Here is a 10,908-nt window from a genome sequence, read left to right as displayed (position 1 = left end):
GATGACACAGTGGCAAATCACTGGGAGGCACGTGTGGGAACAGACCTCACTGCCAGTCCATCTGCCTCTGCAAGCACAGGCCGTGTGCAGACGCTTCAGTAAACAGCCAGGCGACCCTAGGGGAGGGAGCGAACTTGGCCCCTGCATTAGGGAGCTGAGCATGTGGTCATTGGTGTAACCTTTAGAATAACAAACATGCTTTTCCCCTTAAGGCTGACAGGGCAGCAGGCAGCATAGGTGAGTCAGAGTTTAGGCCCTGGCTTACTGCCAGCTGTTTATCCTGAGCCTGCACTTGGGCCTACCCACACCCTAGGAGCCATCCGTCCTCCTCCAAGTCACATGCAATGATTTTATTTAAACAATGTTTCATGTGAACACGGCGAGAGGATTGACAGCTCTGGGGACCAGCAGCATATCCCCAGTACTGGGAGGGCCCCCATCCATGTGTTCCCGCCTTAGCCTAAAGGGCCCCCTTCTTGGGCTGAAGAGCATAGGAAATGCTAGGCTGGATCAGACCCAAGGTCCATCTAGTCAAGATCTTGTCTCTGGCAGTGGCCAGAGCCAATTGCTTCAGGAGAAGACACAGGAAATGCCATAGTGAACAATTATGAAATGACCTGCTCATAAGAGAGTGGTTGATTTTAAAATGGGTCGGCGGGGGTCTGTTATGTGAGTATAGTTACATATGGAAACATGAGATTTTGACAAACCTATCTTTTTTATTGAAATCTAGAAACAGCAATGGGGCACATATGGGTTTCTAAAAAAAAATAAAAAGTGTTTTCATATTGAGCTTTCTTGGGCCACAATCCCCAGAACGGGTTAAATTGCTCCTATGAAATCCTGAAATAACACAGCCTTTGCATTCCTTGCTGGCCGTTTCGAACATAGATTCTGGATGTTAAACACTTGTGATATTCAGGCCATCAGGAAGGTGTGTTTCCTCTTATTCAAGTCCCATGAATTGGAGTGATACCTCCAGATTTTCTGTGCCTAAAACGCAATCACAAAATGTGTTGCCATCGGGGAACATATGACAGCTCCTGCAGGTGTCTGGGTTGTTTTCTCCACTGATTAACATGATTCCACCTTTTCTAGATAGATCATTGTTCAGCACAAGCCACAAAGGAATTCCAGCTGAACTGGGATATCCTAGCGGAGGGAAGAGGGTTCTTGTGCTGGCAGCTTCCTTGCGTTCAGCCAGCCAACATTGCAAGTTTTCTTCCCACCAAGATGCTGTGCTGGGAATGGAGGCCACAAGCTGTGAACGAGGCAGTGGGTGTTGATAAACCATGGGAGATGCCCTGGGACACGCAATGTTTTGTGGAGCTGATGCTCAGCTTTTGGATTTCCCATAGTTATTGAAGCAACGTGGTGGTCAGCCCAGTAGAGCTTGCACACTTGTCTTGCAGTCCCCTGGGGCTGGGTGAGGCAGGTGGGTTACTTCCGTGCTGGCTTGGGGCAGCATCGAAGTTGTTGCAGTGGTGCTGCTGGTTTGGCTGGGCCTGGCACAATACCCCGCCATCACTGCACTTGAGGAAGAGAATGAAATACAATCCCAGAGGCTGGACAAGCATAAACCTGTGCTGCACAGTATCTGCTGGCAGAAAACATGGCAGCTCAGATACCCTCTGATTTCCATGCCATGTTGCTGTATCACGGCACTTCTCTTAGCCCATGACTAGGTGCTTGCCCTGCTGCCCCAGGTGCTGTGGACAGTGGTGGTGAGCTGTTAATGTGATGCAGGCTGTTGTCTGTGGGGTTAACATAATGCAGCCTGTCTCTGTCATAGATAAAGAACCACCACTACATAGATGACCCAGCTGATGCAGACGAACACTCCAAAGAGCAGGCTGAAGAGAACCAGGGATCGGGCTTTTTTGGATGCTAGCTTGGCTTGGATCAGGTCTCCTCTGTTCAGGGCTGCTCGTGTCTAGGGTTGGGGGAGAGAATGTGGACAATGAGAAGAGAGGTGCAAGTTCCTTGCACTTCAAAAACATTTCTGAGGCCTCCCAGACAGAGGGCCCTGTTTCCCTGTAAAGAGCTTTAAGCATATCTGATAAAAACCAAAGGCACTAACTGTGACTAATGAAGAGAGAAGAAATTTGAGACCATCTAAGGCTCTGACTATGGATCCCATGCAGAAAACCAGCAAGCACGGTCAGCACCCTTCCCAAAAGCCTCTTTGTTGATAAGAAACAGCACTGGTCATCTATCCAGACAGTGCAGCAATATGCCCCAGGCTGTCTTTCAACCACTGGCTTATTCACCCTGACAGACACACAGGAGTACATTGTCTGGCAATAGTGACCCATGTACAGATGTGTATGAACTAAGCAGCCATAGGATGACCAGGGCATTATTTTATTTCCAGAGCTCTGGGCTAAGTCCAGAGCTTTACTTCACAGACCGCAATCAGCATTGGGAATTCTCTGCCCCATAATGTACTTGCAGAATCCATGTTACTGGGATTCAAGGAGGAAACAGACAGTTAGTTGGGACTCCTGGTATAAATGGGAATTGGAAGTTTAACCATGGAGCTGGATGGTCACGTGCACCATGCTGAACTGATCAAGAGCTCTGGAGAGGAAGGGAATTCTTCCTGCCTGCCCACATCCCAAGCATGTGTTGACAGGGGCCTCGTTGACCCGTCCTTTAGGGCATTAAGCAGAGCTTTCTTAGGGTCCTATGAGCTTATCCTTACAGCTGAGAATGTCCCTTATATAAAGTGGGGACATGGGGAAGAATCCCACTGAAATGAACATGTAACTGATGCCTAGCAACTGGAGTGCTTCTATCAATGCTGCCAATTGTTCAGTGTAACCAACCACATCCCTATAGGTGAATAAACTATATTAAGCACAGCGACCCCTCATTCCTCCTCCAACCAAATTGAAAGCACCCAGGCACCGGGAAGGAAAGGGCACGTCCTACCTCATGGGAGTAGACAAGGGCGATCACCCCTGTCAATAAGCAGCAGAAAACCGTCACCAGCACCGACTCCACCATATAATCTTTAGGCGGGCGCCTCCTGTCTGCTGCTCCTGGAAGCCTGCTGGCAGGAAGCCCATTGTACTGCAACACAGAGCAAAGGGTTCTGGTCATTTTTGGACACCTGTGACATGGAGAGAGGGATCCCAGGACAAAGGGCCACTGCCTTAGGTATCCCTTTGCTGTGGAATTGCTGGAGTTTCAGATAGGAGAGGACCTGTGTAGTAGGTGAACCCACTTCCTCTGAGGGATTGCTCCTTATGCTATTTATTTCTCTGTCTACTCTGGATTTCCAGGTCTCACACCTTGAGGCTTCCACCATTTCCTCTGGGAGGCAATTCTGCACCATCCTTTTCTAGGACTTGTGGGAACTCTCTCTGCAGTGTACAGACCTGCCTGTTTACGCACCCTTGCCATCTGCTGGCTTCCCCTTCTGACCCAGCTGCTGGAGGCTGAGCTGAGACTAGCCTACAAGTTGCTGAGTCCATGTAGTCGCTTTGCACTGCATGTGCTCAAAGCTGGCCCAGGTGTCTGCCTTGGGCAGTATGTGAAGTCTCTGCCTTCTCCTTCCCCCAAAGTTGGTGAAAGATTGGCCCCAGGCAGGAAGCTCATGCATGGATGCGACAGGCTAGGTAACTAATCTATAGTGTCGCTGCATGCTGGTAATGGGGGAGACTGCAGGATAGGGACGAACATTACACTCAACAGTTATGAGATGTGCTACCGTGATTACATACAATAGTGTATGGGAAGGAGCCAGGAGGTAAATTCTGCTGCGAAGGTTCTGGCTGGTACATGATGGGCACTTGTCCTGAGATGGCCTGGAAAGGTGGGTACATCAAGTGAGCAGTCTTAGGGTCTGGAGGAGAATAGGGTGGAGGATCCCCAACAAAGCTTGTGTTGGTGACTCCTGATGTGCACTTGGGTTCTTGCCCATCACGTGTAGGGAGGTTGGGCTCAACCATGGTGTTTGTGAGTCCAGAAGAAGATGTACTTCCAGTGCAGTCCTGCTGCTCCAGGCCTGTAATCCCTCCTCCGCTGTGGTCTGGAGTGGCACCCCAGGCTGGCCCCATCGCTCCTTCCATGCTGGCATTGCCCCCCTCCGGGGGCTCGCAGCTCCTCAGTCCCTCGGTCAAGGTGCAGGAGAGGTCACCTTCCATCTCTGGCCCTTTGAAGAAATTGCAGCAAAGGTTAAAATGAGTGACAGGCACTTGCTGATATTGTTGCTTTGAGGACATGAAGATTCCTCATTCCAAAGTGCTCAGACAAACTGGAAATGCCTCTGCAAACTAATGTGACTCACACGAAGAAGAACGGCTCTACATGGAGCTGAGCAGCCAAAACAGCTCATCCTCACATCCACACTGGGGGCCTCCTGGATCCCTTCTGCAGACAAGCTCAGCCAAATAAGAGCCACCCTTGAACTGACCCAAGACTGTTTGCAGCAGGACAAAGGGCAGCCAGCTCTTTTCCCCATTAGCTTTGTTTTTCTCCTGTGCCACAAGCGGCTATGCTGAGATATTGTGGGGGTGCTGGGAGACCAGAAGCAGCAAGCCCCAGAAATCTCATGACACATTGTTCTCTGGAGGTTTCCAGCTGAATCCTATTGGCCCAGGAGAGGGACTTATTCAAATCTCAGAACCTCTAGAGACCTGGCTGGGCACAATGACTTCTGCTTTTACCCAATACTTACGAATCGGCCAAAAGCATAGAATTGCAGTCAAAATGGTGTTTGTGTACCTGTCTCACAGGCCAAGTGAATAGCTAAGACAGAGGTGGCTGTTAAAAGGCTGTAAATCTCTGTGTACACCTCTCCCCTGATACAACGCTGTCCGCGGGAGACAAAAAGTCTTACTGTGTTATAGGTGAAACGGCGTTATATTGAACTTTCTTTGATCCGCTGGAGCACGCAGCCCCGCCTCCCCTGAGTGCTGCTTTACTGTGTTCAATCCAAGTACATGTTGTTTTGGATCACGTTATATCGGGGTAGAGGTGTACTTTAGTCCAGATCTGATTGACAAGAACAGAAGAATTTCGGTGTAATTGCACCTCATTTGCTCCTTGAACTGAGCATCGGCCTGTTGTTTACAAGGGCTCTGCTGATGAAGAGTTTATTTCATATCAGATCTGATGTTTAATCACTGCTTGGTGGCCTTACTGCCTTTTCCTCTGCCCTGTTTTTTTTGTTGATGGCTTGGCTCTGCATACTAGGGGATGTTTGCTTTTTAATAGGAAATAAGCTCAGGCTCGTCTTGGAGAGGAGAGGAGAGAAGAAGGGAGTTCACGAAACAAAAAAATTCTGTGACTTTTTGGAAACTCTTATCATAGCATGTTGATATGTGAAATTAAAAGTGCTGTTGAAAACATGATCGGGTTATTTACATGTGTCTCAGCACAGAAACTTGCATGACTTCATGTATATGATCTACATGGGGACAACATGTTATGGTGGTTTCTAATATTACTGGGGGGGGGGGAAGCCAGTGTGTCCTTACCATCCTGGACAACTCTGTCAGCTGCTGTTGTGCACCAAATCTCAGCTCATGGTGATTTTTCAAGCCGGCAGAAGCACAGTAGTGCTCTGTAGCTATGCAACTGTCACAGCCACTTTCTCTGTGTAGTGCACCTTTTAGATTTTGAAGGACTCTGCCTACGTACACAGATGGCTGTCCTTTGATTCTGAGGGGCTGCAGCTTGTTGCACAGGAGATTCACACACTGTGCTCTCTCCTGCAGTGTTTGCCTTTGTACCTGTTGTTTTCTTTTAAATGGACATAAATTATTGTGCTTAGCATATACATTAATTGCTAACGCTTACCACATATAAGCGCTTTTATAAATGGAATGCACTGCACAGTTAAATAATTCCCATAATGCCCCTATGCTGTGGGTAGATAAGTATTCTTTATCTTCATTTTATAGGTGGGGAAGCTGCTACAGCAAGGTGAGGTAGCTTGTGCAAGGCCACAGGGTGAGTCAGTCACATATCCGGTAAGATCACTACAATTTGGGGCTTGCTGATTAGAATCTGTAAATCTCCTTTCCCCCATTCTAGCAGAAGGGTGTCTGCAATAATAATGCTCCTCCCCATAAGCAAATGCCTGAAAAAGGAAGTGACCTGACAGAGCAAGAACCTTCTCACTGGCTGCTCTGGAGTGCAATGGCACTTTGGTCCAAGGTACAATGCATTGGGCTATTGAAATGTTGCTATGGGCCCAGCTGCAGCTGGTGGTTTCTGAGAGCATAGCTGGGCATCTGACACTTTAAAATGAGGCTGTGTTGTTGAAGGGAATCTGGGACTCCTGGATTCTATTCCCTGCTCTGCGACTGACTTTTCTGCGACTCTGTGTGTTTCTAGTCTTCATGGACTTTGGTGTCAAGACAAGAATTAAGTTTGAGTATCGCTGTGGGCGTGCTGAGTCTTAGGTGGGCAGGGTTGTATGCCACTGATCTTCCAGGGGTCTGGGAAAGGGATCTAGAGGAGGAAGAAAATTTGCTGGCCAGTATGTCACTGCTGATGTTAAGGGGAGGTCTATGCTAAGGGCATGTTTGGCATTGTGTTCTCAAAGAGAGAAGACATGAACTCATCCCATGTGACACTGGGCAAGTTGCATCCTCTCCGTGCCTTGGTTTCTCCATTCTTAAAATGGGGAGAATGATCTCTTTCCAGGAAGGTGATTGGTTGGTGACACACTTTCAGATCTCTGGAAGAAGAGTGCTATATGTTTATAAAATGCCATCACTGTCTGAATAATCCCCTGCAGGAAATTCTCCATCAGCTGGAAGCCCCTAGAGTCCCATCTTGGATGCTTGGGATTCCAGACAACATAATGAGAATTAAACCAAACCAAGGCAGACACATATCCTAAGGCTGCTGCCTGCCTCCCTCCCTCCGTAGTGGCTGCCAGCACAATACAGCAGCCTCAGGATAGGTTGTAATGCAGGGCGTCCATCTCAGCCCGGCTTCCACACTCAACAGGACACACCTCCACTGGGGCATGTCTAACGGGGGTTCTCTCACCTGAAGCTGGGACCTGCCAAAGGGAGTGAGAGGCCCAGCACCTGTCCAAACTGGGCTCCCTCCCTACTGTGAAATCCTGGTTGGGTCTTGGCTCAGGTTCCAGACTTTAGAGTTGGTTGCTGGTTTGTGCTGAGAGTGAGAGCCTGCTCAGGCTGCACTTCAGCAGGAGGGACCTGGGCAGAACCACCCAGCTAACTGCTTTGGATCAAGACAGAAATGACCCTTCCTGCCCGAGGGGCCTGTGAGTGAAGTGAAATGTCTTAAAAATGGCCCTGACCCTGTAAGAAATTCTACATTGAATATTAACCCCCTAGAGGGCCTAGAACCGCCCTCCATAGCACACAGAATTTTTTTTAGGCCTTGCCCAATTTCTGTGGCCTGGTCAATCAGGATAAACCCTCGTCCCAGCTGACTGGACCTCCCCACGCACGCTCGGCTCTCCATCGGGGTATTTCCTGCTCGGTATCTACCATAACATAAACCACAGCCTTCCTGCTGTTCAGCCACTGTAAACACCACGTGCTGGGCCGATAAGGGGAAATAAATAAAAGCTGAGGTAGGCTAACATCTGGCCTGATGGGGGGAGGTTTGTCAGAGCAGAGCAGGCCCCATGGAGTAGCTGTTACTAGGCCAAAGTGTAGGCGCTCACCAAATTTGGTGTCAGTATCAGAGGCCAACAAACATCCATGGCTCCTCCTGAAGGGGGAAATATCCCAGGGCTGGGTGTGTTCTGCAGAGTGACAGGTCAGCAGAGTGAGCACAGCAGAGTAGGGAGCACCCCTGGATGGCTGCTGGCCATCCAGCTGTAGCTTCTATCTTAAATTCCTTTGCCAAGAGAGAACCTACTCCAGGGCTTTTGACTCTCCCCTCTGGAGGAGAAGAGCAACTGCAAAGAAATCCAAGTAACAGTCACCCCTTCATTATTATATTGCTAGGTTTGTGTGTGAATATTCCACCTTCTCCAGACCTCTGCGACCCAAGATAGCAATGGCTTTCCTTCCTACATGGGGATACCGAAATAAGGAGGCTGCATGACTTTCCCAAGGTCAGTGCTTGAGTCAGTGTCAAAGTTAGGACTAGCCCTCAGGAGGCAGACTATTAATTGAAAACAAACAATGCTAAAATGAGAGACAGGGATACACACGCCTGCCTGCCAGCCAGCCAGCCAGCCACCCCCCACTAGAGCGCTTCTCTGGAACTAGAACTGTGGGGAAAATGGATTTTTTGGTTCACTGATAGTTTTGAAAAATCAGAGAAAAAAATCATTTTGGGTGAACCCAAAAGTGAAATTTTCCAGTTCAGCAAGTTGAAAAGTTAAATAAATTTAGCTCAGTTGGAGTCAAGCTAAATGTTTTATTTCAGTTTTGAGCCCCCCTCCCCTTTTTAAATTAAAGAAATAAAGGTAATTTTAAAAAGAAGGCATTTCCAATCAGAAAGTCAAAATGTTTTGTTTCAAATTTGACAAAAAATGTTTTGACTTTTGCAGATTTTTTCTGTCAGCTAAAATAATTTGCCAACATCAGCATGAATTTGTGAAATATGTCAATTGACCTGAATCTGCCCCCGCCTCCCAGAGGAAAAAAGGTTATATTTGCTCAATCTATATGTGTCTTCTGGTCTTTGAATGAGCTCCTTGGGACCCTCCCTTAATGAGACCCAGCAGTAGAGCACTCCCAACACCCAGCTGTGCCAGGGAAGGAATTGATCACTTATGCTGACTTCTCCATTCGGGCCGTCTGTGGGAAGCGGCTATGTGCATTCCCCTGGCAAGTGGGCTGGTCCAAGCCGCAGAACAGCTGTATATTGGGCAATCCTCAGATGGTACTGCAGGGAGACACAGCATCTTTATCCTGTGCACACCTTACAGCAGTCTGGATACTGCAGAGGCTGCACCTGTGATCCTGGCATTGGGATGTCACTGGGCCTGCTCCTCGGCAGCTGGCCTTAATATTGATGTTCAGCATCACACAGGATGGATTCAGTGAAATCCAATGAAATTCGAGGGTTTTCCAGGAGAGCAGCTGGAACCCAGCTGTCTCAGCTGAGTTTTGCTCTGAGGTTGTGACATTTGTTCAAACCCAGAACTCAAAGCATGTGCTTCATATGCTCCAAGCCAGCTAGACGTCTGCCTGATTCCACTCAGCTTACTGGCTGCCTCATGGATACACCTGCTCACATGTGTCCCCACGCCCACGACCCACCAGGTGGCTGAAGAGCCACCTACAAACAGCCTATGCTTGAAGCTGCCGCGCCTGGAGGCTCCATATAGGCATGGAGGAGAAAGAACCTGTTTGAGTTGCTCTCCTATCAAGCATCAATTCTTGGGGCAGACTTTCCTCTTGGAAACTAGGGCTTGGGTTTTGGCTGCAATTCCTGAACGAGGGGATTGCCTGCATGCTGTTTGTGACCACCTTTGTCCAAGGACTGGTGTATGTAGTGTAAATACCCTGATTCCATGCCACTGGTTTCTCCTGTTAGGCAACTGACTGGCAGCGCCCTGAAATCTGCTGCAGCTCAACAGTGTGAGAATTCACTCCCCCTCTTTGGTGACTGGGAGCTCCCAGCCACATGGAAAATCTCCCAGGTGACTGGGAGCTCCCAGCCACATGGAAACTCTCCCAAACACGGACAGACCAATTTCCTCCTTCCCTAAAAAACACCATGCATCTGTGAATCATCAAAGAGCTCTGGCAACTGGCACCAGTCTCTAAGGTGCTAATCTCCAGAGGGGGTTTCTCTTTACATGAATTAATAACGGTAAGAGGTAACATGCTCTGAGCCTCGTCTGGGAATGTGGAATTCCTGAGTTTTAATCCTGGCTCTGATGCTGACTTGCTGTATGACCTTGAGTCAGTCACCAAACTCCTCCTGTGCCTCAGTTTCACCACCTGTGGCAGGAAGATTATGGTATTTTCTTGGCTCACGGAGGTGATTGTATAACTCTTGGTAGACCCTAGTTGGCTACAAACTGCACAGACTACAGGGGTCTCCCGCCTCCAGACACAACCAAATGCAGTTGAACGAGACCTTATAGAGCTGAGCACTCGCCTTAGAGCCAACCCAGTGTACGAAGAGCAATGTCCAGGCATCGTTAACTTCGCCCAAAAGAAAGGAAAGTTCACATTACCTGAATCAGAGGTCATGTCTCTCTCTTCTTAGTCGATTTCACTCCAGACCATGCTGGTGAGCAACCCAAAGCAGAACGAATATTCCCTTTCAATGGGATCAGCTGTTCTTAGGAAACTCTATTGAGCTATCTACGCTCCTGATCTAGAGAGAGAGAGAGTCTCTTCTTCCTGCATTTCCCTGGGGAGTGACTGTCCCGTGAACTAAGCCGTGCCTCCTTCCCTGCTTGGATTCAGTTTCCTGGGGCTGAGCTGAGCTTTATTAATAATTGACAAGCTTGTTTGCAGATGACTGTGTACACAAGGGCAGCGGCAGCTCCCGTGCCATGGTGTTCCCAGCCAGGCCAGGCTGTACCAGTATCTCCCTGCTCCTGAGGGCGGGGTGGAGGGGGGGGGGGATGAAGGCCAGATGTAGTGAGACCGGCCTTCCCTATCTACCCTGGCAGAGTGAGCATAAGCCTGTCAGAGCCTGCTCCAGATAAGGGGATACAATAGAGGAGGAGGGACACCCCCCAAACAGGCCACGAAGCCCTTTGAACTGTAAATACCTGTTGGAGCCAAATCATACTAAATAACTGTGATTGGGAGCCAGGGCTGGTGTTTCCTTGGCTTTTAGACCTGGAATAGGGTGGTGGTGCTGCCTTGAGGAGAGGAAGAGGGGCTTCTGCCTGAGAGCAGTTCAAGGGAGGGACTATCATTTAAAAAACCCAATTTCACCCATATGGACAAAAGAATCACCTTAAATCAGCCCCTTGCATCAGTGTGAAATGTG

The 10,908-nt window shown here is 48.8% G+C and overlaps 1 protein-coding gene across 1 annotated transcript; it reads right to left on the bottom strand.

Moving 5' to 3' along the window:
* Positions 1 to 312: 312 nt before the first annotated feature.
* On the bottom strand, positions 313 to 10,368 carry PRRT1B (proline rich transmembrane protein 1B). Its single transcript, XM_030535106.1, has 4 exons — positions 10,139 to 10,368; positions 3,729 to 4,159; positions 2,935 to 3,075; positions 313 to 1,933 (listed from the first exon to the last, which is right to left on the bottom strand). Exons 1-4 carry the CDS (start codon positions 10,152 to 10,154, stop codon positions 1,787 to 1,789), a joined length of 735 nt encoding a protein of 244 aa, XP_030390966.1. The 5' UTR covers positions 10,155 to 10,368; the 3' UTR covers positions 313 to 1,786.
* Between the last annotated feature and the right edge of the window lie 540 nt (positions 10,369 to 10,908).

Source organism: Gopherus evgoodei, chromosome 16 (genome assembly GCF_007399415.2).
Source record: "Gopherus evgoodei ecotype Sinaloan lineage chromosome 16, rGopEvg1_v1.p, whole genome shotgun sequence".
Taxonomy (NCBI): Eukaryota; Metazoa; Chordata; order Testudines; family Testudinidae; genus Gopherus; species Gopherus evgoodei.
Note: the sequence above shows the minus strand (reverse complement) of the source record. Positions and strands in the feature narration are given on the sequence as shown.